This window comes from Hylobates moloch, unplaced genomic scaffold (assembly GCF_009828535.3).
Source record: "Hylobates moloch isolate HMO894 unplaced genomic scaffold, HMol_V3 SCAFFOLD_13, whole genome shotgun sequence".
NCBI classification, from domain to species: domain Eukaryota; kingdom Metazoa; phylum Chordata; class Mammalia; order Primates; family Hylobatidae; genus Hylobates; species Hylobates moloch.
Genome location: NW_026652288.1, coordinates 1352724 through 1379019, shown reverse-complemented (window position 1 = coordinate 1379019; position 26296 = coordinate 1352724). Strand labels below are relative to the sequence as shown.

The following is a 26296-nucleotide window of genomic DNA, read 5'->3' as shown; positions in this document are numbered from 1 at the left end:
GAAACCCAGGCGTAAGTAATCAATTTTGAAGAGACGTGTCTGCCTGAATTTGAAAAGCAGGAAAAGCGTGGATTTTGACTTGCCCATCTGCCTGTGTCAGAGATGGAGCCCAGGGATTCTAAGAAACGGTAGTGGCAGGTCTCCCCGTGTCTGGGCACAGACACAGATTCACAGCCTTCTTGGGGTCCCCCAAGCTGCTGGCCTAGAGCTGTGTGTGAGGCAAGCTGGCTGAAGGCGAGTCATGTCCGAGATGGGTAGGCACAATGCACGTGGTTTTGTGGCTCTTTTTGGAATTGTGATACTTTGGTGTGGAAATTTTCATCCTCCATCTGTGAGGTCAGGCTTGGCAAGTGTTTTCTGTGCAGGACCAGGACTCTGTGAGCTGCACAGTCTCTACTGGGACCACTCAGCTCTGCCACACGGCGCCAGCACAGCCCCAGACGGTGTGGAGTGAGCGAGTGTGGGCGTTCAGCAGAGCTTCATTTATGGACTCTGGCGTTCCAAGTTCACATTTTAGGAAATAGGATTCTTCTATTGAGATTTTCTACCATTTTACACAAAGACAAGCACCAGGCCAATTGTGTGGCTCTCCCCATATGCCTCTGTCACTTCTGGTTTCTAAGAATGGGATTCTAGGGGTGAGTTATTCAAGACGCATTTGGTGTTCATATTGTCCACTCCCCAAATTATTCCTAGGTATTTTAGAGATGTATCAGTATCAGTTATAGAATCTTACAACCAATGCGTTATACATGCCTGTGGAAAATGGTTTCTATCTTCTTCAGGCTTTGAAGCAAATGTATTGTCAGCAATTCATTAGCCATAGTCTAAGGTCTGTGAGTTGCCTGAAAAACCCGTTGCAGGGGTTTGATCACCTTCAGTTGGCACCGGTTGCTTTTAGCCCCCTTGAGATCTGAGGGAAGGGAAGCTCTTGGGACAGGCACTGTACTCACCGTGCAGATGGTTTGTTTGCATTCTAATACAGTCATTAATTGTAAAACTCTCCACGTGTCAATTTGATTCTTCTTTTCCGTGTGAAGTTTGGCCTCCTGTCTGTGTGCTAATGCTCCCAATGTTTCTTGTTTCAGCTATCTGTACAAGAATGAGATCCAGTCAATTGACAGGCACGCATTTAAGGGCCTTGCGTCTCTAGAGCAACTGTAAGTGCCCCTTCTCTTCGTGCTTTAGTTCTTGGATGCCGCCCGGCTGTTTTCCTCTTGTAGGGACCAGTGGACTGAGCTAGCTGTTTGCATGGTGCATGACTGTGCGGGGAGTCCGTGCATGATGACGGAAAAACAGGGATGGGCGCGTCATTTGCCCTCCACCCTGCCTTCCACCCAGCCAGCCCTCCACCCACCCCTCGGGACGCATCACTGGTTTCCCTACGGTGGCACCAGGCCCTGGGCCATGCTCTCCTGACACCAGGGACAGTAAGATCGATGGAATCCCTGTCACAGCTTAGAGGAGAGACAGGCAGGCGCACAAGTCCGATCGAGGCGTCCTTCGTAGGGGAAACATCCAGGGTGCCCGAGGAGGAGAGGGCTCTTTGCCTCGTTCACTGTTCCTCCTTACGACTGTGAACACATGAAGCTGAATTTCTTCGATTGTGATGCCATTATTTTGGAGAAAACGTTTTTTCCCTTGTAGTTCTAGTTAGTGTATGCCGCGTGTCATGAAACGCTCTTAGTTTCCTTGGCCACACGTGAAGTCGTACTTTGCTGTGAAGTCAGCATGTTGATTTTTCATTACAATCTCCTGGTAAAAAGGAGGATTTGTCCTGGTTTGTTTGCTTGGCCGGTCACCTTTCACTCGGCAAGCTGAGCCCATTCCTGAGGAGTTGCAAGTTGTCCCGGTTTTAGGAATGTGGATGAAAGCAGCTGTTTGCTGTGATGCAGCGTGACGTCCTCCTGCCACAGCTGCTGATCTGTGGTCACGGGTCACTGGCTGACTGGACGCAGCGATGTCGTCAGAGAGTTTGAGGCCAAGCGGTGCGGGGGAGAGACCGCTCTGGGATTGTGCATCCTGAGGACCCGCAGTGCTCATGTTTCCGAAAGTGTGTGTTGATTCAAGTGAGCATGGACAGGGCATGGGCAGATTTGGGAAGAGGCCTGTCTCTACAGAGGACGACAGTGCAGCTCACTGCAGAAACACATGGAGGTATCCAGGGAACACCCAGATGCAGGGAGAGTTTGCAAAGGAGCAAGTTCTTATATCCAACAAGCGCTTCACTCAGTGGCGGTGAGAAAACCTTCACAGCAGACAGTGCTTCGATCCTGAGTGGATCGGAAAATCCTCATCTGGCTTTATGCTGGGTGAGTCCGGTGTTATTTTTAAGGAAGGAAAGGGCAAGTCAGGGGAGAAATGAGGCTGAATGAGGAAGGGCATCTGTGAATCACCAAGTAGGTGTTCGCTGACATTTTGGGTGATGGGGAGGGCTTCTTGAGCTGGCCAGGCTGCCTTTAGCACCCAGGGGTAGGTGAGCTGGGGTCTCTGGTGCTGCGGCTTGGATTCCATTCGTTAAACACTGTACAGGGAGCCTGAGGGCAGCCTGACCCCCTCCTCGGGCAGGGAGCTGTTGGGGAGGGCATACCTCAGTGACAGACTTGGTCAAGGGCCTGTGTGTCCAGGGAGGGCGGCTTGTGCCGGACCCTGGCGAACCGCACCCCTTCCCCGGATCGGCTCTACAGCCCTGAGCTATTGAAAACATGCATTCCTGGTGACACTGGGAGACCGGAATGCAGGAGTGCCCTGGAGTCCGGATGCAGTCCTGGGGGATCTGAGTGTCCCTGATCCAGAAAGCCTCCTTGGGAAGCTGTGGACACAGGTCAGAAAACACACCTGGCCAGTCAGGAAACATGCGTTTGAATTCAGTGATGACCTCAGTGTACTTGGGGAGCCATTTCCTGTCTTTGGTCTTGTTTCCTCAACTGTTCAGGGAGGGGTGGAGGACACCCCAGGCTGCCTGGGGCCCCGGCCTCTCTAAGATCCGGTGCACCCTGGACCGTCATTTCCCGTAGCACCTGTGCAGCAGGTGCCAAGTCCCACCCGCTCAGCCGTCCCCCTGGCCAACCTGCATTGCAGAGTCTGGGTGGAGGGATTTTTACACCCACCGCTCTCCGTGGGGCTTGAAATCCCCCCCTTTCCTTCCCTCGGTCAGTGCCTCCTCATCCTTCTGGGCTTTGCTTGGGGGACTCCACCCCTGTCTGCCTGCACTGAAACCTCGCTGAGCAGCTCACAGCCACTGTGTGTTGGTGGTGCCTGGGTCTCACATCGGTCCCCGACTGCCATGGGCTGCGAAAGGCCAAGGACCCCAAAAAACCACAGGCGCTCTGTCAGCACACTGCCCGGCAGAGACGAGGCTCCAGGGATTCTGTCGGGTTCGGCCTTCCTCGGGACCCCCGCGTCAGGTGCCCTCCCGTCACGCTCACCCACGGCGGTTTTCCTTGTCTTCCTGCTCCAGTTTTCCCTTCCCTCCCGTTTCCCATTCGTGCATGGAGTGCTGAGCACAGACCTGTTCCAGGGCAAGGGGCAGGGACAGTCTGCGTTTGGGGGCCCTCCGGCTGCAGGTGTCCGCAGAGACTCAGTGTGGCCAGTGTGGCCAGTGTGGCCCTGGTGGTGACGGTCATCTCAGAATGTCCACAGACCTGATTCTCAGGCGTGCCTTCTGAGGAGTCTTCCTTTCTGTGGAGTTACGAAGACCTGTGAACGCTGGCATGCTGCTGCCGTACGCATGTCGGCCTCCTGAAGAAGAAGTCATCTAAAATGTGTGCTGGTTGCAGGGGACACCTGAGTGGGCAGGAGGGGTCTCCCAGCAGAGCACCCCAGGGAGAAGGCTGACTTTGTGTTTGACTTAAGAGGAAAAAACCCACTTTTCAAAATGAGAAATTTCGTATTCAGGAAAAATGAGAAGGAATGAGTTATATCAAAAGGTATAAATTGTGGAAGTATGGAGACATGTTAAATGGAAAGAAATAGAAACACTGGGTATTCTGTATAATCAATGACACCCGAGGAAAGATGGTCTCTTATTTAATGCTTCAGGACTGATGGAGAAAGTCGTGTGACATTCTTTTTGTGTTTCCTTTGTGGTCTTGAAGGATACCTTTGTATCTGATAATATACTCTGTGTCAAAGTATATGATGGTGCCCCTGCCAAATTCATACACGAGTTAAAAGATTCGAGTGAAGGTATTCACCTATTTATGTATGTGCTGTCATTAAAGTTATCCTTTGGATTTTTGCTTTTTTCCATATATTTTGGAAACGAAAACGGCCGAGTCAGGCCAGGCCAGCACTGCCCTTCTCACGCGGTGTCAAGGACCTCAGTGAGCACCTCTAGGCCCCCCTCGCCCTTATCCAGTCACTAGGGTGGACATCTGTGCCTAGTGTTCAGTTGTATTTATCGAATCATTTGATAACTTTATGTATTTTTCATACAACGTAGGAAGTCTAGTGAGTGAGCTATCTATTGATATCTGAATTTGAAATGACTCGGAAAAAAATTTGGGCAAAAATCTAGATCTAAGAAAATAAATTGTAAGTTATACTTTTTTTTTTTTCTTTTGACTCCTCTAGATACCTGCACTTTAATCAGATAGAAACTTTGGACCCAGATTCGTTCCAGCAACTCCCGAAGCTTGAGAGGCTGTGAGTTGTGTGTTGTTCCTTTGCCTTTCCATTCACAGAGCTCAGGCGTCAGTCACTGGCTTGGTTAGATTAAGGTCAATATCTACCAAACACCTGAAAACTGTTTCAATATAAAGTCCCTATTTCTAGTCTAACAATTTGGAAATGGGACTTATAATCTTCTCTTTAATTGAGAGTGTTGATAAAATAGGAAAAACCATTTCTTTTGTTTTCAGATTCATTTGTATTAAATAAATGTAATCACTGAGATTTTTTAAAAGCTGGTATATATTTGACTGCTTATATTCTTTTCTACACATTTTAAGAAATATTTTTCAAAATTGGTTTGTTATAAAATCTCTTTCAACAGATTTTTGCATAACAACCGGATTACACATTTAGTTCCAGGGACATTTAATCACTTGGAATCTATGAAGAGATTGTGAGTATAATACCTTTTGTGTTTCCTTTGCTGCAAAGCCTTATTTCTCTCTGTTATCCATTCACCTGGTTCTTTTTCAAGTATTGTGAAATGTTGTTAACAATCTGATTCTGAAAGAATGCGAATATATGGAGGGTGGATTGAATCCATTAGAGAGCAAAATGAAAAACATATGGCTCAGACCATGTGGTAGGTAGTTAATCCTTTGATAGGCAATTAAGACTTAAAAAAGTTTGTTTTCAGGTAGGGTCTTGCTCTATTGCCCAGGCTGGAGTGCAGTGGCATGATCACAGCTCACTGCAGCCGCAACCTCCCGGGCTCAAGCAATTCTCCCAGATAGCTGAGTAGCTGGGACTATAGGTACATGCCCCCATGCCCAGCTAAGTTTTGTAATTTTGTGGGGTTTTTTTTTGGTTTTTCTTTTTTTGTGAAAGGGTTTTGCCATGTTGCCCAGGTTGGTCTTGATTTCCTAAGCTCATGTGATCTGTCCACCTCAGCCTCCCAAAGTGCTGGGATTACAGGCATGAGCCACCATGCCCAGCCAACATTTTAAAAAATTGTCTTTAAATTCATCAAATTAATTTTTAATTCCAGTGCATATTTTACTGGTAGAAATAAAACCAGTGTGGAAAGAACCTCTGTGCTGTATTCTGTGTCTTTCTATAGCATACTAAGGAGGCTGATCTTCACCCTTTTTTTTGAGACAGAGTTTTGTTCTTGTTGCCCAGTCTGGAGTGCAATGCCTGGATTTCAGCTCACTGCAACCTCTGCCTCCTGGGTTCAAGCGATTCTCGTGCCTCAGCCTCCCTAGTAGCTGGAATTACAGGTGCGTGTGACCACACCTGGCTAATTTTTGTATTTTTGGTAGAGACGGGGTTTCACCATGTTGGCCAGGCTGGTCTTGAACTCCTGACCTCAGGTGATCTGCCCGCCTTGGGCTCCCAAACTGCTGGGATTACAGGTGTGAGCCACTGCACCCAGCCTCCACCCATTTTTTTAAGGCTTCCAAATATACTTTTTGCGTATACTGAGCTATTTCTTGTAATTAAGGCATTTTAATACTGTTGGAGAAAGTTGTGACATTCTTTTTGTGTTTTCCTTCATGGTCTTGAAGCCGTTATTTTCGGTTAGATATTACTGAGTGTATGCAGTGAACTAGACCTAGAAAGAAACAGAAAATGCCACGAGACAAGTCTAACTCCAGAGTGGTCTTCTGTTGTTTGTTTTATCTCTTCAGTGAAATAAAGTGGAGTAAAACATAGACCTTCAGAACTATTTGTGATTTTTTTTTCCTTTAGGATAAAGATACCGCAAGCCGAACTAAAAACTACATCCTGGCTAGGAAGATGGGATGAATACTTCCATATTTGATAGATAACAGAGAGTAGAAAGAAATCACCAGATAAACGCTCTAGAAAGTAGCCAAGACAAGTTTAGGGCAGACGGGTAACAGCCTGGATTATGCTGACAGCTGCCTTCTCTCTGTTCTCAGCCTCTCTCTGGGTGTCTGGCAAGGTCCCCCTCTCCTGTTTGCTCACTTTACTAAAGTTGCTCAAACACTACAACCCCAGATTGAGATTCTGTGATAGATTTACAGAGCTGCATCAAGAGAGCACGCTGTGTCCTGGCTGCTGTCTGCTCGGAGCAGTCTCTAACCTCACGTCCCTGAGGGGCCCCAGGCCGAGGAGGCCACACCAGCTGCCCCACCTCTCCAGACCTCCTGAATAGCCCTCTCTGCTTCAGAGCAGATGAAGGTTGGGGGTCCTGTGCTTCCTCGGGTGCCCTGAGCAGCTCGCTCTGCCAGGACTGACTGGCCAGATGCCACATACCTAACTGTGACCATCCGGGTCTTGCATGTGCCTGTGGTCCTGTACTGACCTTCAGCTGTGGGCACAGCTTGGGTGCCCTGGGCACGTGGCTGACACTGTCCCCCTCACAGCCTCCTCACCTGAGAGCTGTGCACCTGCTCATGGGGGAAAGGGTGATTCTGGTCGTGAGGCCAGTTCTGTGTTCCTGTCCCCTCTGGGCTCATGTCTGGGAGAACCTCGGATGGGAGATGTAGCCTCCCCTTCCCCTCCTGGAGCCAGCTTCGGCCCCTAGTGATGCCCTCACCCTGCCGCCCTGGTGAGCACCTCTCGGGATCCCATGCCCATCTCGGGGGTGCCCCAGGGCCACCTCATTGAGAGTTAATAGTGAGCACGTCTGTTGCAGGACTTTTCCCTAGTTCAGCGAAAGATGGGGTCCTTGTTACTTGGCCAGAAAAATTTAGGCTCGCAGACTGAAGAGTGAGAAAAACGGGATTTATTGGGCAAAAAGGAAAAAAAGGGGGAAACAGAGACCCTTAGCAAAGCAAGAGAGTGAGTTTCCTGCCAGTGGGCTTCTGCCTCACAGATTGAATTCCACCCAGGAAGAGGAGGGCCAGGCTTCTCCCCGCTGCAGATGGCACAAACCTCTGTGGGCTCCACCCCAGTGTGCACCCCTCCCAGTGCGCAGGCCGGCTGGAGGGGCCTGGGGACCCCTTCCCACCTGGCTGTCTCACATCCAGCTGCCAGCCTCTTCCAGCCCTTGCCCTGTAGCCTGTGTTTGCTACCCGGAACTCCTCTGTCCCCCAGATAACCTCTTCCCCATGTGCGGAGACAACACTTTTACCAGGGTGCAGGCACACCCTGCCCGTGTTGCCCTTGTTGGGACAGGGTGTGCCACTCACTAGAAACTTTCCAGGTCAGCTTGGACCTCAGGAAACTTAGGTGTGAACCCCGGCCAGGAGATGCAGCCCTCCCCTCCCACACTCCCTGGGAAGGCTCAGGCCAGAGTGAGATGATGTAGAACTGTCCTGCCCGTGATGATGGGTGTTGAGTGACAGTGGTGGTTTTGTGGCTGTGGTTTTCATGTTACTGATTTCTGTGAGTGGTTCCCTCCCGTCTCCTTCACGAACTTCCCTGACCTGTGCCGCTGGCACACTCCTTCGCCTTGAACTCGACACCCGATGTCTGGGTGTGCACCAGCCCTATGCTATTCACGCCTCTCCAGTGAGTGCCTTGAGGGGCACTGTGCACCCCCGGGCTCTTCCGGTAACGTGTGTGTCTCGACATCACTCCCTGAGTCGGGCACTGGGGCTCAGATTCCACCACGAGACGTGTCCCATCCCCATGTCGCGAGCCCGGCAGGCCTGGCACATGTTTCCCGACGCAGGACCCGGAAGCCCTGTCTGATGGACGGATGGACAAGCCTACCCACCCCACGTCTCACCGGCTGCATCTTCCTTCCCACAGGCGACTGGACTCAAACACACTTCACTGCGACTGTGAAATCCTATGGTTGGCGGATTTGCTGAAAACCTACGCGGAGTCAGGGAACGCGCAGGCAGCAGCCACCTGTGAATATCCCAGACGCATCCAGGGACGATCAGTGGCAACCATCACCCCGGAAGAGCTGAACTGTGGTGAGTGGCCCGACACGCTCACAGCATCCACACACACACACACACACACACCATTCACACACACACACACCATTTACACACACACCATTTATAGACACACAGACATGCAGACACGACACACAGGCACATACACGCACACACCATCCACACACACCATTTATAGACACACAGACACACCATTTACACACCATCTACACACACACTATGGACACACAGACACAAACCAGCCACACACACACGCACATACAATCCACACACACACCATGCACACGCACATACCATCTACACACACCATTTATAGACACACACACATGCAGACACAAACCACACACACGCACATACACGCACACACCACACACACACCATTTATAGGCACACACACATACACACATGCACACACGGCTGTTTATTTTGGTAAGGTGAAAGGATCTCCCTGTGTGATGGTTTTGTAATATGACAAAAATACATAGTTTTTTAAGTTTCTTCTAGCTCAGTTCTTGGTGGAGCTATGGCAGGGGCAGTTGGTACTGAGCGCGGGCCTGATGGCTGGGGGTACTGCACACTCAGGTTTCTAGCCTGGGGAGCAAGAGGCCCAGACCCCTGTCAGCCACCTGCCTGCGCTGCTTCCCCACCCCGGACCCAGACTCCGCCGTCAGCTCTGCAGGACACTGGCTGTCAACAGCTCCCAGAAACGGCCCTCAGTGGATGGAGCTGCCCCACCTGCGTCCCTGAAGGGAGGGCCCTCGGTGCTCAGGGGGGCCCAGGGACCTGTGTTGCTCAACTTGGCAGCTCTGCGGAGCTGTGCCAGCACCTGTGAATCAGCCGAGGCCCTGTCGTTGCCGCTAATGCTCCTATGGGTGTTCATTCCAGATGGCTTTCCAAGAAACCGACTCATGGCCTCTCTGTAATCACAGTGCTGAGGTTGTGCCCTTGGAGACCTTGTCATACTTTACTCCTTACTCCAATTTGGCTGTCAGTGATTATTCTTGTTTTTTATACTAGCTTTATGGAGGCATTGTTCCTGTGCCAGACAGTTCACCCCCTCAGGTGTACAATTAGGTGGGTTTTAGGACGTTTGCAGGGTTGTGCCGCCTAAATAATGAAGACAGCAGCAAAAGCTTATTTTGATTGTGTGGTGACGGGGAGCCATGGGAGGGTTTACGGCACGTTGGGATGATGTTATATTCTAGAAGGAGCTTTCTGGCAGCCCTCCTTGGGAGAGGGAATCGGGGAGTGTGTGAGGGAGGCCAGGCTAAGGCCTGAGTGGTGAGAACCTCCATGAAGCCGAGGGCTCTAGAACCGCAGAGGAGAGAGGAGGCGCTCTGGTTCCCAGAGTGACATGGGAGCACGGGGAGGGCCGGGCAGCGCCCCCCAGCCTCCTGACCTGGGCTGTGCAATGCTGGGGAGACGGAAGGAGGCAATCCTGGAGGAGCCCTTGCTGATAGCCCCAAGTTGGGTCGAGGGCTTTTGTTGTGGTTGCCAGGCAGCATGGCAGCACTGAGCAGAGTCATCTCCACTGCACACACACACACACACACACATACACACACACTCCTACCCGAGCTTGTGTCTGCCCCACTGCAGGCACTCACTTGTACACACCTGTGTGTGGTTGTGTTTTTCTTCTTGTGATGCTCACAGAATGTGCATGGAGACAGATTCGCACACTGAGGTGACAAGGCAGAGATGGAAGCCTAGGCCTGCCCTCGGCGTGGTTCCCTCATGGCTGCTGAAGGGAGCCTTAGAGGAGGCCGCTCCCTGTGCAGGCCTGGAGCTGCAGAGTAGCCGCCAGGGACGGGAGCCTGGGAGCCGTCAGCCCTTGAGGAAGGCCTGGGAGCCGTCAGCCCTCGGGTGGCCCCTGGAAGCCGTGTGGAGTCACGGGCATGCAGGAGGCGGGAGAGGCCATTCTTCCCCTTGCCCAGGGTGGAGGGTGAAGGGTGGGGCAGCTGTGGAGGGGGCAGCTGTGGAGGAGGGAGGCTGGGAGTTGCTCCAGCTGTGGTGTCTGCCACCTGCCTGTGCTTTTAGAGACTTATTCTTTTTTTTTTTTTTTTTGAGACGGAGTCTCGCTCTGTCGCCCAGGCTGGAGTGCGGTGGCGCGATCTCGGCTCACTGCAAGCTCCGCCTCCCGGGTTCACGCCATTCTCCTGCCTCAGCCTCTCCGAGTAGCTGGGACTACAGGCGCCCGCCACCACGCCCGGCTAATTTTTTGTATTTTTAGTAGAGACGGGGTTTCACCGTGGTCTCGATCTCCTGACCTCGTGATCCATCCGCCTCGGCCTCCCAAAGTGCTGGGATTACAAGCGTGAGCCACCGCGCCCGGCCTTAGAGACTTATTCTTTCAGGGACGCTTTAGCTACAGAGTACTATTTTTTGTCTTTCATTCTCTGAAAATAGTGACCCGTGGCGTATCCACTCTGCACAGGTGTTTGGCTTTCCCGAAGGGCCTTGAGGGGACGCCGAAGGCTGTCATTTGGGGCTCGTCTGCCCAGCTCTGAGCCAGCCTGTCTCTCGGGTGCTCAGAACGTGGCGCCCTGAGATGTAGACATCGTGTAGATACGCACTGTAGATGGGGCTGTAGAGAAGCCAGTCTGGCACTTTTGTGGGGGATGTTTATGGCTGAATTACGCCTTTGGGCATCTGTGGTTTCCTCTTGGACACAGAGAACTCAACGTGGGTTGTCATTTATTTTCATGTCATGGTTTAGACTAAAAAGGTTTCCGTTTTCTGGTTGGGCACAGAAAGGCCCCGGATCACCTCCGAGCCCCAGGACGCAGACGTGACCTCGGGGAACACCGTGTACTTCACCTGCAGAGCCGAAGGCAACCCCAAGCCTGAGATCATCTGGCTGCGAAACAAGTGAGTTGGGGCCAAACAGAAATGTCCCCCGCACACCTCTCGGAGTTACACCCAGACACCCAAACCACACCTCACTCCCCACCAAGGCCCACGTCCACTCTGCCTCCTCCACGTAGGGAAAAATACAAAGGAGAAACTTTCTGCGCCTTTTCCGGTCTTACATGGCAGGGGGTGTGACGATGTTTCTGCCGGCTGGGGCCCCTTCCCCACTCTCTCCTGGGCAGCACAGGGGTGCCCTGGCCGGGCAGTGCGTCACTGCGGCCCTGCCCGGTGGGAGGAGGGAGAGCATGCTGGTGGTTCTCTCCCTGCCCCTGACCTCTGGCAGCAGCCTGTTTGCTCTGGTCACCGTTGTTGGCACCCTTGACCTGGGGCACTGTGACCAACCTGAGCGGGTGCGGGAGGGGCCCTGACCTCTGCTGGGACGGCGTCCTCAGGAGCCTGGAGCGCCATGCAGCTGCTGACACAGGTTCGCTCAGCTCCCGTGTGGATCTAACTTGCCTCCCAAACAAAGAAAGTCTCCCCTTGGGTCCGCAACATGGTGTGGGCCTGTTAAGGCTAAGACGGCCCCGGCTGTGGGCTGTCAGGGTGACAGGGGGAAGTCCTACAGCTGACCATCACATGTGTCCTGGCAGCAAGCCCCACCTGTGAGCCCAGGTGTGGGGAGCACCCCTGCCCCGCTTGGGTTTGTGAGCTGGGGCTGTGTTGGTTAAAGAGTGATGGAGTCTAGGAGGAGAGATGGGAGGAAGTGAAAGGCGTGCAAGGAGGGTGGGTGGGGCAGGGCCCGTGGTGCAGGGGCAGAGAGGCCTAGGTGGGAATGAGGTCAGATTGCCGGAAGGCACCTGGGGCCAAATCATTGAGGGTGCTGAGCTGGAGTGGAGCACTTTCAAAGTGACCTTTTGAAAGACATCCTTAAAAGAAAATCCTGAAGTAAAGCCACCGTGGCCTGGCTTCTCCCATCTGCCTGTGTGAGGACAGCTTCTGAAGCAGCTCCTCCTGCCGGCCCAGCCCCAGCGCTCCTGCGCTGCTCCTCTCTGGCCATGTTTAGTCACGAGGGAGCAAGAGGGATGCGTCTGAGCTGTGAGCCCGGTGATACTCGGGCAGATAGATGAGGCACAAACTGAGTCATTGTTCCAGACTCCAGGGGCAAACCGGGCTGGGCTTGGCTCTCAGGCAAGGCGGTGTTTATAGAAGAGATGGACAGAAGCAGGGAGCTGGCCGTCCCCGGTTGTCAGGAACAGAATGGGAAGATGTGTTCATGCTGAAGAGGACATGGGAGGCTTGTTCCAGCTCTAGATTTTGTTATTGTCATGACTGAAAGGTCATGTTGACCTTGGCTGCAGTGCTGGACAAGGAGCCTGTAAGGTGCCGTCACTCTCTTCACAGCTCTTGTCTTGGATGGCTCCCAAGTTGAGATTTAAAATGCAGAGAACACTGGAGGAATTCTGCAGTGTTATGTTGTGTGCATTTAAAAGTCAGGGAATCATAAATTTGGCCCCAGTCCGTCACACCTACATTTTATATACGAAAAAATTGATGCCCGCAGTTGAAATCTCACAGCTAAATATGGCAGAGCTAGAGCCAAAGCCCTGAGGCCTGGTGACCTGTGCTGGGCTCTGCCCTCCACCAGCTGGAGTCTCACCTGCCGGCCGGCCTTACCTAGCATCCAGAGTCACCTGCAGGCTACCCTCACCTGCTGGCTCGCCGTGTTTCTGGGAGGGGGACTGGGCCACATCAGAGAGAGTCTTGTTTATGGGGCCTAAGCTGACATTGCTTCCATCCAGCAAGCCCTGTGAGTAAGGACAGATTGTAGGATGGGGATTGGTGGCAGGCAGAGGAGAGCATGAGGAAGATTTGGGAGGAGAGTGTCCCCGACGGTTTGGCTGCGTGCTGGCAGGTTTCTGAGGGCGGTCGTGGGGAAGTGCTTTTGCACAGTGCTGGTGCTGCTCCACCTGCATGAGCGACCCAGCTTGGTCCAGGCTCCACAGGTTCCTTAGGAAAATCGCGTGGAAGATGCTGAATCTCGTGCACTGAGGAAGTGGGTTTCTGTTTCAGAGGCCTTGTCTGTCTTGGTGATCTGGAAGCAGGAGTTCTCTGCAGGCCCATCTGCATTCTCAGAGGGCGCGGTGCCTGGCTGTTGTTACTCTGTCCTCACACTTGCCATAGACTGAGATCTCAGTGGCATCCAGTGTCACCTGTCTCCTCTTCACCTGCTTCTGCATAAAGGGAACTAAAGTGAAGTTACAGGTTGGGGGGGTGAGGGTGAGAGGCGGCAGGACTGAGCCTTGGGGTACAGGTGTTGCAGCTTTTCTTGGCTGCCCGAAGTGTGTGTGATGTGGCATGGCCCCAGGGGAGGTCATTGCTGCCTGAGGACTGACCGAGCCATGCGAAGATGGGGTCACCCATGTCCTGGCCTCTTCATGGTGCAGCGCCACAGGTTCCTCCCAGATGCCAGAGGGAGGCCAGCCAGCAGCTTGCAGGCACTGTTTATTAAAATACAGATAGAGAGGTCTGGTGCACAGCTGTAATCCCAGCACTTCCGGAGCTGGAGGCAGGAGGAGCGCTTGAGCCCAGGAGGCTGACGCTGCAGTGAGCAATGGTTATACCACTGCACTGCAGCCTGGGCTGCAGAGAGAGACTCTGTCTCTAAAATAAAAAAATAAAATACACATAGATACATCTTTGGCTTTTAGTGATGTAAAAATGTTTCTACCCTTTTTAGTTAATTCACCAGAAACAAAAGAAAACGTTTCCTTGGAATTTTTTCTATTTTGTTCATCGCTTTCTCCTTTGGAATTAGGAACACTGTAAAACGTGTAGATAGATTGAACACGTGAATACTAAGGATAAGTACCTGAGCGAATGAGATGTGCAAATACACGGTCCCCTTTTCAGAATTGCCTGTTAGGTCAGGGGCTGCCAGGAAGGAGGAGACCCTGGAAGGTGAGCTGTTCCTCACGTGAGTTCTGATGTGCCTGCTGCAAGGCTGGAAACTCCTGTGCTGGGGATGGGTGAGGTACGTCTTTGTGCTTTCAACACTTGACCAGACCAAATTTCTGTCTTTGTAGTAATGAGCTGAGCATGAAGACAGATTCCCGCCTAAACTTGCTGGACGACGGGACCCTGATGATCCAGAACACACAGGAGACGGACCAGGGTATCTACCAGTGCATGGCAAAGAACGTGGCCGGAGAGGTGAAGACGCACGAGGTGACCCTCAGGTACTTCGGGTCTCCAGGTATGTGGTGGGCATTTCACACCTGGATTCCATCCAGAATTGTTGTCCCCCACTATCTGCCTTCTCCTTTCCTTGCACCCCAACTCAGTAAAATAAGAATGAACACTGAAGTCTGAAGTTGAAGCTCCAATACCAGGGTTGGCTCACAAAGCTTTCAAAGCGCAGCGTCGTAGATGATCCGTGAGCGGTGCTGTGGTCCCCAGTTAGCCCCTCATCTGGGGACACACTCATAGTCCACACAGCCGGGGCAGTCCATGCTGTGAGCCCAGCCCATTGAGAGAGGGCCTTGGGAACCTGGAGAGACTGTGCCACACCTTAACGCACTGACCCCACCCCCCAGGCGCCATCTGAAGGGACAGCTACTCAGCCACAGCCAGCTGTTGCCATGTGGTAACAAGGTCTCTATTTTGCTAAGGGTTTGGATTATGTAAAAGAAACCACAAATCTAGATTTTTATCCAATATTTTCATGTTTAAGATAATGGCACCTAAATTTAAAACATATAAAAACTGTCTCAGCCACATCAAGTCCAGCTGTGGCCTCTCATCCATCTGGGCCCCACCAGGTTGCAAACTCTGCTCTGATCCACCTGTGTTATCCATGGCCATTGCTCAGAAGAGGAGCTGGGCCCTTGCAGAACAGCGGAGTGAGGCGTTGGGTGTACCCACCACGGCTCTGGGAAATGATGCAGATCACTTCACGCCTCTGGACGGGTCTGCCTGTCCTCCTGTGCAGAAGCCGGTAGAGCCAGAGCCCTTACCCAGGGAGGCTGCAGGTGTAACTTCCTCTCTGAAACCTTCTGGCTGCCTTTAGCTTCAGCCACAAATCATGCCAGGGTTGCTGTTTCCCTGTTATTTTGTATTTCAGGCCATTATGGTTATAAAACCTTTTGTTTGGCAATGTAAATGGTTTTGGTATTTCTTGTTTAAATCCCAGCTCCTTAATTGGCCTGGTCTCTGCATCACCTGGTACATCCCAGCATAGACACAATCAACGGTTACCAGTGACTGAGAATTCCTGGCTATTACATTTCCGTTCAAAGGAAAGCCCAAGGATATAGTGCTGCTGAATCAAAGCCCTTAATCAAACAACGTTCCACATGTTTAGCATAAGGCATTCAGCATCTTTCCAAATTCAGAGTGCTGTGGGCCTGTGCAGAGAAATTAAGACACAGCCGCTGCTCATAGAAGGAGCATGGGCTCTATTTTTAAGGAATTAAAAAATCCACAAAATAGGGAGAAAAAGTTATGTAGTACTGTTAAGTATATGTTATAGACAAAGGAGAACAACCATGGATTATGAGTAATGAACTACTTAGGAAGAGTTACTATGTTCGTAGTTTGATTGATTCCTGGACAGGAATGTTTAGCCAGCTCTTTATGGCTAGAGAGTTCCAAATTTCACTCCTTTTGATCTGAGTTGTGTCTTTCTCAGGAACAACAGCCCTATTTAGTATACTAGTCTGAGCATGTGGGTTTAGCTCCCTCAGATACACGTGAAGAGTCTCCCGCCATCCAGTGCACAGGGAGTCACTGCAGCATGGGGGAACCAGCCCTGAGAAGCCCAGAAGCCCAGGCCAGGCTGACACACTGCAGCCTGCAGTTCACACCAGCCTGCTGCCTGTTTTTCCTAAGGTCTATGAACTAAGAATACTTTTCTACAATTTTAAATGATCAAAACTTTTGAAAGAAGAACAATGTCTTACGACCACATGACAGCTAGAGGAAATGCAGGCGTCATTGTCTATGATAAAGTTTTCTTGGAGCATGACCACACTCATTCTTTTGCGCAAGGTCTATGGCTGCTTGTAAGCTACCATGGCAGAGTTGAGTAGTAGCAACAAAACCTGTGTGGCCTTCAAAACTTAAAACAGGACCAGTCTGGCCCTTTACAGAAAAAAATGGCCAACTGCTGTCACAGACTATGGTAATAATGTATAGTAATAGGAATAGAGTGACATGTAGGTCTCCGTGGGCCATAAAGGGGCGTATCGCACCGAGTATCCTGAAGCTCTGTGATTAGGGGCATATAAAAAGTTTGCAATTTTTATCTTTCTGATGAATTACATTTTTGATCAGTAACACTTCTATCTCTATCAGTGCTTTTTGCTTCAAGGTAAATTTGTTGTAAGATAAATAGAGCAGCCTCTACTTGATTCGTATCATCAGGTGTGTCATTTCCCACCATTTTTCTCGGAGCCTTTTCACGTACATATGTTTGAGATGTTTAATATAAATAACATAGAGCTAGAAATTAAAAAAAAAATCCTAAGTTTTTCTTAAAGTTAATCCATTTAAATATGTTTATTGTAGTTAACAATATGAGATTTATAAATTCTACCTTGTATTTTGAACTGTTTGTCCAAACTTTTCTATGTTTCTTGCTTTAGTTGGAAATAATTATTTTTCATATTTGCTCCCCACTACTAGTTTGGACACTATATGCTCATTTCTGTTCTTTTAGTGGTTAGCCTGGAAAATTTTAAATGCATTCTTAAATTGCCAAAATCTAAAGTTAGTATAACCTTCCCCTCTAACATGCATTCATCCCTCTGAGTTGCTGTGCTTAGTTCTGTTGTTTTTTTTTTTTAACCTATAAACATTATTATTTTGTTCTCCCATGTTTGTCTGGATGCATCCACATGGTTCCCACTTCCTTTGTCCTTCCTTTGTTCATCTCAGCTCTTCTGTCGGGGATCACCTTCCTTCTGCCTGATGTGGGGGGAGTTGGGCAGCAAGCTCATGTGAGGACCAGATTTTGGTGAACAACACTTGAATGAGATTTATTTCTCTCTTCTACTGGGCATCGTTCCCTGGGTGGGGCAGCAGATTTTGAAGTTAGTTCTTTCTCATGCCAAGGGTACAGCACTGTGGGGATGCAGCTGCTGTTCGGTCTTCTGTTGGACTTCTCTTCATGGGCCTATGTTGATCTGTGTCTAGTCTTCTGTATCACATGAGGCTCTTAAGGCTAAATCTAAGTTGTAAGGGTCTGCAAATGCCCTCAAGGCTGACTTTGACTTTGGTGTTTGTACTTCTGTGAGTAGCTTCATGGTTTCCAGTTCGTTATTCTGATAGAAATAGTAATATTAAATGTCATTTCTGTATTTTTTATAATTTATACTTAAATATTTGATTAACCCAGCTTACATATTAATGTATATAAAAAAGGTAGAAAGTCTTCCTCCTGGCTCTTTTCATCGTCCACTCAATTCCTTTTCCCTTCCCCTCTTCCCAAAATGCTTAGTAGTTTCTTCCCTGTCTATATACAAAAAATGTAAGCATATTTGAGGCAAGTGATTTTTCTTAGATGATATCTTAGAAATCTTTCTAGTCTTTCCCTTTTAATACATGAGTTTTCTTGTTCTCTTTCTTTCTATAGCTGCATAGAATTCCATGGTCTAAATGCACCATAATTTATTTAACAAGTTCTCTTTTGGAGTGAGTTTAGATTTTTTTCCAAATCTTTAGCTATCACAGTTCTGTGTTCTTTATTCAAAAGCCTTTGGGCCAGATGTCTTTTGATATCCAGAAACTTGGGGAAATTTTTAGAAGGGTAGCATAGTGTAAAATCCACATACCAGTTTAGACTGTCAGCAGAGTCTGGGATAGTACCCTGTAATCAGTGTATTAATATCCTATAGCAAACTGTATGGATATTCACAGAAAATAGAATAAAGACTATAAGTAGCCTTATGCTAGATAGATCCAGTTTTGCAAACAAATAAGTTATGAAAAAATAATGATTTTTGGAGCTTTCTGAATTTTAGCATGGCAGATAAGGATGGTTGACCTGAAGAAACAACAGGGCAAAAGGAAAACAAAAATTATTTATTTATTTATTTATTTATTTATTTAGACAGAGTCTTGCTCTTGCCCAGGCTGGTGTGCAGTGGTAAGATCTCAGCTCACTGCAACCTCTGCCTCCCTGGTTCAAGTGATTCTTCTGCCACAGCCTGCCGAGTAGCTGGGATTACAGGTGTGCGCCACCATACTGGCTAATTTTTGTATTTTTGGTAGAGGCGGGGTTTCGCCATGTTGGCCAGGCTGGTCTCGAATTCCTGACATCAGGCGATTGCCCACCTCAGCCTCTCAAAGTGCTGGGATTACAGGCATGAGCCACCACGTCTGGCCCAAACAAAAATTCATTTGGACATATGACATTTTATGTGCTTGTAAAAATATCTATGGATTAAGTTTCTAGCAGAATATATATATTTTTAAATTTTACTTTAAGTTCTGGGATACATGTGCTGAATGTGCACGTATGTTACATAGGTATACATGTGCCATGGTAGTTTGCTGCCACCTATCAACCTGTCATCTAGGTTTTAAGCCCCGCAGGCATTAGATATTTGTCCTAATGCTCTCTGCCCCCTTTCCCCCAACCCTCCAACAGGCCCGATGTTTGATGTGCCGCTCCCTTTGTCCATGTGTTCTCACTGTTCAACTCCCACTTATGAATGAGAACATGCGGTGTTTGGTTTTCTGTCCCTGTTTAGTTTGCTGAGGATGATGGTTTCCAGCTTTTTCCATGTTCCTGCAAAGGACATGAACTCATTCTTTTTTATGGCTGCATGGTATTCCATGGTGTGTATATGCTACGTTTTCTTTATCCAGTCTGTTATTGATGGGCATTTGGGTTGGTTCCAAGCCTTTGCTATTGTGAGTAGTGCTGCAATAAACATAACGTGTGCGTGTGTCTTTATAGTAGAATGACTGATAATCCATTGGGTATATACCCAATAATGGGATTGCTGGGTCAAATTATATTTCTGGTTCTAGATCCTTGAGGAATCGCCACACTGTCTTCCACAATGGTTGAACTAATTTACACTCCCACCAACAGCGTAAAATCGTTCCTATTTCTTTGCGTCCTTGCCGACATCTGTTGTTTCCAGACTTTTTAATGATCGCCATTCTAACTGGCATGAGATGGTATCTCATTGTGGTTTTGATTTGCATTTCTCTAATGACCAGTGATGATGAGCTTTTTTTCATGTGTTTGTTGGCCACATAAATTTCTTTTGAGAAGTGTCTGTTCATATCCTTAACCCACTTTTAGATGGGGTTGTTTTTTTCTTGTAAATTTGTTTAAGTTCCTTGTAGATTCTGGTATTAGACCTTTGTCAGATGGAGAGATTGCAAAAATGTTCTCCCATTCTATAGGTTGTCTGTTCACTCTGACAATAGTTTCTTTTCTTGTGCAGAAGCTCTTTAGTGTAATTAGATTCCATTTGTCACTTTTGGCTTTTGTTGCAATTGCTTTTGGTGTTGTAGTCACAAAGTCTTTGACCATGCCTGTGTCCTGAATGTTATTGCCTAGGTTTTCTTCTACTGTTTTTATGGTTTTAGGTTTTATGTTTAAGTCTTTAATCCATCTTTGAGTTAATTTTTGTATAAGCTGTAAGGAAGGGGTCCAGTTTCTGTTTTCTGCATATGGCTAGCCAGTTTTCCCAGCACCATGTATTAAATAGGGAATCCTTTCCCCATTGCTTGTTTTTGTCAGGTTTGTGAAAAGATCAGATGGTTGTAGATGTGTGGTGTTATTTCTGAGGCTTCTGTTCTGTTCTATTGTCTATATCTCTGTTTTGGTACCGCTATCATGCTGTTTTGGTTACTGTAGCCTTGTAGTATAGTTTGAAATCAGGTAGTGTGATGCCTCTGGCTTTGTTCTTTTTGCTTAGGATTGTCTTGGCTATACGGGCTCCTTTTTGGTCCATATGAAATTTAAAGTGGTTTTTTCTAGTTCTGTGAAGAAAGTCAGTGGTAACTTGATGAGAATAGCATTGAATCTATAAATTACTTTGGGCAGTATGGCCATTTTCACAATATTGATTCTTCCTATCTATGAGCATGGAATGTTTTTCCATTTGTTTGTATCCTCTCTTATTTCCTTGAGCAGTGGTTTGTAGTTCACCTTAAAGAGGTCCTTCAAGTCCCTTGTAAGTTGTGTTCCTAGGTATTTTATTTTCTTTGTAGCAATCGTGAATGGGAGTTCACTCATGATTTGGCTCTCTGCTTGTCCATTATTGGTGTATAGGAATGCTTGTGATTTTTGCACATTGATTTTGTGCCCTGGGACTTTGCTGAAGTTGTTTATAAGCTTAAGGAGTTTTGGGGCTGAGATGTTGGGGTTTTCTAAATATACAATCATGTCATCTGCAAACAGAGACAATTTGACTTCCTCTCTTCCTATTTGAATACCCTCTTAGGAGGGTGTATATATCCAGGAATTTACCCATTTCTTCTAGATTTTCTAGTTCATTTGTGTAGAGGTGTTTATAGTATTCTTTGATTGTAGTTTGTATTTCTTTGGGATCAGGGGTGATATCCCCTTTATCATTTTTTATCCTATTTGATTCTTCTCTCTTTTCTTCTTCATTAGTCTGGCTAGCAGTCTATCTAATCCATTTGTCAAACCGATTAACAAAATATGTATTTTGTTAATCTTTTCAAATTAATCCAGCTCCTGAATTCATCTTTTTTAAGGGTTTTTCGTGTCTCTATCTCCTTCAGTTATGCTCTAATCTTAGTTATTTCTTGTCTTCTGCTACCTTTGTTTGGCAGGGTAATTTCTGGGCAATAGAGTGTGCACATCTTCAGTGTCGGCATGCATTGCCACGTCTCTGCAGGTGGGCTGGGCCAGGGTGTGCTCCCACTGCCAGCGTGGGAGAGTTCTGTTTCCACACAAACTCACGCATGAAAGACATTCGTAACTGTATGGACTTTTTTTCTGGATTTAAATTGGAAAAATATTATTTCTTGCTTGCTTTTAATTTGCATTTTTTGTGAGTAAATTTGATATTTTGGTATACTCTAAATATACTTCACTAACAATAATTTGTGCTAATAAGAGCTACTAGCAAGGTCTAACAAGATTGACATAATGTATTTTATTTAGAAATAAGAACCCTCCATGGAGTTCAGCACATGTTTTAAGAAAAAGCGCTTCCTAATTAGCTCTTCCTAACCAATCATGGTTGCTCACTTTTCTCAGGTGGCCTGCATTTTGTCTGACCCGAGGCTGTGAACCATTTTTATTGTCTGCACATTTCTTTAAAAAGAAAATATGCAGCTACGTTGTGTTTGTTTTGCCTATTTTGGTGGTAAATAGAATTAATAGCCTGACATAGGAGAAATCAAGCAAAAACCATGTCAAACCGGGAGAAATTAATTGAGAATTTCTGTTTAATTGTGACAGCTCGACCCACTTTTGTAATCCAGCCACAGAATACAGAGGTGCTGGTTGGGGAGAGCGTCACGCTGGAGTGCAGCGCCACAGGCCACCCCCCGCCGCGGATCTCCTGGACGAGAGGTGACCGCACGCCCTTGCCAGTCGACCCACGGGTGAACATCACACCTTCTGGCGGGCTTTACATACAGAACGTCGTCCAGGAGGACAGCGGAGAATATGCGTGCTCTGCGACCAACAACATTGACAGCGTCCATGCCACTGCGTTCATCATCGTCCAGGGTGGGTATCCATCCTCTGTGCCAGAGCCAGGGCTCAGCCCCGTCCTCACCCCTCCACCAGCTCGCACTGCTGTACCCACAAACGCTCCATACAATCTTCTGCCCTGTCCACTTCACTCGGTTTATTTTTATCCATTATACTCCCATTGGACTAAATACAGATGATTGCCATTTGTAGATTTTTGGAACAGAAGGCTCTGTAGTATGGGCTCTGTGTGCTGGCTGTCGTGTCTCTGTACCTCCAGCACCTGGCCGGCAGGAGTGTCTGTCAGATAAGTGAGAGAGCGAGAGAGAGAGTGTGTGTGTGTGTGTGTGTGTGCACGCATGCATGCACGTGTGCAGTAAGGTGGTTGATGCACCTTGCAGCCAACTTTGAATCCTTCCCTAAGATCAGTTTTGGATGTAATCTCCTGGGAGTATTCATCGTTTTATGCCTTCTGCCATGGATTTCTACATTGCTTAATTGACTGTAAAATGAGTTATCCTTGTGAAGTGGGACGTTTGTTGGAAAACATTCAAACAATACAGAAGTGCAAAAGATAAATTAGTAGACATGATATTAGAGATAGAGAAATCATTTCCTTCTGCCAGCCTCTCTTCAACCCTTTCCTGTCTCACTGGCAATCTGTCGAGAATCTTTCTGATTTTCTTTGCATGTACAGCAATGCAACTGTGTTACATGGATTTACTTTTTTTGTGGCTGTTACTTTTATAAAAATGGAATCATACCAGACAATACTATTCTGTAAGTTATGTTTTTCATCCAGTGGTAATAACCACTATCATCATACACAGCTATACCAGATGGCATGTTTTTAAGCATTTGCAAATATTAATCTAGGGTGAGGATTGAGAGGAATCATTGTAAGTTGGCCTGGTGTCCACGAGCTGCAGTGTGGCCTCATCTGTGCCTCGTGTGCATTGCAGCTGGCGGTGTGGTTGAACAGTCTTTGTGTGCTTTCCAGGGTGATGCTGAAAACATACCCGTCCTTCATCTTCTTTCTGTTTCGCTCCCGTCTTCTCCTGTGCCCTCTGCCTCTTTCTGACTCTTCGTTGTAGACGTTGCTCCTAATGGTCAGGTGTCTGCCAAGACTGTGGTCATTTTCTTGGTGGCGTTTTTACCCCATGCTGTCTTTTACATGTCCTGTTTCGAATGCTTTCTTTCTGGAAGCTCTTCCTCAGTTCACTGTGACGCCTCAGGACAGAGTCGTTATCGAGGGCCAGACCGTGGATTTCCAGTGTGAAGCCAAGGGCAACCCGCCGCCCGTCATCGCCTGGACCAAGGGAGGTAAGAGCCAGGCCCCGGCCCTTTGCCTGCTCCCTCCGCAGCCACAGTCACAGGAAGCACACATTTCCACTGTGCCCAGGGAACCCCAGCGTGTTCTGGACAGGGCTGAGCTGGGACTGGATTCCACAGGACCAAGGCACTGGGAAATGCTGAGGCGTCTGCACATCCCCCGCGGCTTCCTGTCCATGCATGGCCGTCCCCTCATGGACATCATGGCAGGAAACGCTTAAGAAGCTCTGTCATTATAGAAGAGATTGGGGTTCCTGCCTTTGACTCCCTCACACCTGCCTTGTTTCAGATAGTTTCTAGGATGTGCTTTTAAGTAGCATCTTGAAGGAATCTATTTGCATGGAGGATAGAATTTTGACTGGAAACAGTCATGGAATATGTTGAAACAGATGAACAGCTTTTGCTTTGACTTTGCTTCCCGGAGCCCTCACTGTCACCTCCCCATTCTGCATCATGACCTTTCATCACATTCTTTGCCTGCAGTCCTAGCCTTCTTCCTTCAATGGGAAAGTCGCTGGGCACGTTACTGCATAAAGGCACAGCCCGGATGGGGGTTGGGGTGAGGGCAGGAGCTGAAACTGCTGGAGAAGGAGCTACGCAGACCTCCTGTTCCTGTCCTGGGATGCAAGCAGTGACCCTGAGACCTCCTGGCCGCTCCAGCTTGCACTAAATGGCCAGCCCATCCCTTCAGCCCTCTGAGGGGCCCCACCCAGGGCTCCTGAAAGTCTTTAGGGAGGAGGCCTGTGCCTGCATCACACGCCCTGGACTTCCCTTTTCTCAGGCAGTTATGGGCGAGAACAGGAGAGGTTTATCCCCGAAAGGAACATGCTGGGGCCTCATTTGACCCTTCGTCACCTCCAGCGCTCGATCCTCTCCCTGGTTCTCCCAGCTGGCCATCCGCCCCCCTCGGACTCCCCGAGTCCCCATGTCCTCCTGGCTCCCTATGTAGTGCTTTTCCCTCTGTTCTCTGCCCCTGTCAGCCCCTCTCTCTGAGTTATGGGTGTGGGGACATTCAGGTATCACCATGGTGTCTGCTGGGGAGGCAAAGATTTGCTTATGCAGGGCCAGGCCAAATTATTCGGCGCCTGACCCAGGTGGAGACAAGCTTGTGTGATCACGCTGTCAGTGTGAGAGCAGGAGTTCTGCATACGTCCGAGTGTCCAGTGTAACGGACCCATACCCTTGCAGGGAGCCAGCTCTCCGTGGACCGGCGGCACCTGGTCCTGTCATCGGGAACACTTAGAATCTCCGGAGTTGCCCTCCACGACCAGGGCCAGTACGAATGCCAGGCTGTCAACATCATCGGCTCCCAGAAGGTCGTGGCCCACCTGACCGTGCAGCCCAGAGGTAGGTGCCGGGAGGTTGTGGACTGAATTGATTTTCTCAGATCGGTTATCAGGAGACACAGATTCTGCAGCTGACATTAGTATTACTCTTCGTTACAGAGCCTTGGCTCTTCTCTCTGCATTTCTGTCATTGTGCTTGTGCCCCCAGGGTGTCTGCATAGTAGCTCATTCAATTTCTGTCCCTTTAGCGGGTGAAAACATTTGCTTATTTTTCAGTGATGGTTGTTTTTAACTTGGTTAAGACGGACTTGTTAAAGTAAAATCTACTAGTTTTTTTTTCCCTTGGTTAATTAAGATTATTTTAGAAAAGTGTGTTTCTAACTGCCCTTTCTAGGGTGGTTATTTAAGTAACACAGTCTAATCAAGTCAGCTGCCAAGGCACAGACCCCAGATGATGTGTCATGAGGCCATTTCTCTCCCATCTGCCTGCTCATCCTTGGACCCTGGTCTTCTTCTTGTTCTTTTTGGATGTCGCCTGTGCCTGTTCTCTCAATGAGAAGAATCCCCGCAACCTCATGTCCCTCCTGACAGAGTCAGCGTAGCACTGATTGTGGCCTCTGCAAGAGCGAAGGCCCCTGGCCCAGCCCCCGTGTTGCAGGTGTCCTGTGCTAACTCCAGTGTTAGCATGAGTGGTCCCCAGAGCTGAGCAATCCATGTCGCCACAGACCCTGAGCTTGTCGTGGGGACCGTGGGGAGCGAGGCAGAGACGTCGTGCGGGGACCGTGGGGAGCGAGGCAGAGACGTCCTGCGGGGAGGATAGGGCTGGGTTTCCTTGTGTCCCTTCGGGGATGTCCTGAGACCGTGCGGACCTCTAGAAGGGGCTTCCCTCTGCCTGTTACCAGTAGGCTGTTGATGACCGACCCGCCGGATTGGCTCTGCGTTTCTTGGGTTTGCCCTTTGCGTCCCTGACCTAGCAGGACTCTGGGTGCCTGTGTAGAGAATGTGGGGGTGGGATTCCTGAGCGGCTCCCCAGATCCCGGCACTCAGCCGTGCTCCTGCTCTTTCAGAGGAGGAAGCTCCCCTCTGTTTCCTTCTCAGAGAGTCGGGCTCTCCCCAGAGCTTGTTGTCCTCTGTGGGCCCTGTGGCACAGCATATGCCTGAGACTGCCCCACCATCAATGAGGGGCTGGGGGCTGGAGGACACGGCAGCCAGCCCGTCCTGGGCCCTGCAGCTGTCTGTCTCTGAGCAGGGAAGACACTGGTTACGCTTTACTCTCCTTGCCCTGGGAGGCGGGCGGATCTTCCCTGGGACCTTTCAGGCTCCCCTGCCCTGCACAGAGGCCGCTGGGAGGCAGAGGAAGGGTCCATTCTGAAACTGACTGTGAGCTCCCAGCATCCCTGTGTGGGCCTGATGGAGGGCAGGGGATTTTGTTCTTCTGAAGTTTTTTGATGTAATTGACTCATTTTCCTGGATTCTCTACATCTGCCTTCCAGTCACCCCAGTGTTTGCCAGCATTCCCAGCGACGCAACGGTGGAGGTGGGCGCCAATGTGCAGCTCCCGTGCAGCTCCCAGGGCGAGCCCGAGCCAGCCATCACCTGGAACAAGGTAGGCGGGCCGGTGCCCGAGCCAGCCACCACCC

General features: G+C 49.1%; 1 protein-coding gene across 1 annotated transcript in view; it reads left to right on the top strand.

The window, feature by feature from the left end:
• Window positions 1-26296, top strand: part of PXDN (peroxidasin) — a 113567-nt gene that overhangs the window by 54375 nt on the left and 32896 nt on the right. The window contains exons 4-13 of the mRNA XM_032172473.2: window positions 1089-1160; window positions 4576-4647; window positions 4997-5068; window positions 8341-8510; window positions 11249-11366; window positions 14432-14601; window positions 21802-22074; window positions 23245-23361; window positions 24559-24717; window positions 26150-26262. Of these exons, the coding sequence (XP_032028364.1) occupies window positions 1089-1160; window positions 4576-4647; window positions 4997-5068; window positions 8341-8510; window positions 11249-11366; window positions 14432-14601; window positions 21802-22074; window positions 23245-23361; window positions 24559-24717; window positions 26150-26262 (1336 nt within the window). The remainder of the gene's footprint in view (window positions 1-1088; window positions 1161-4575; window positions 4648-4996; window positions 5069-8340; window positions 8511-11248; window positions 11367-14431; window positions 14602-21801; window positions 22075-23244; window positions 23362-24558; window positions 24718-26149; window positions 26263-26296) is intronic.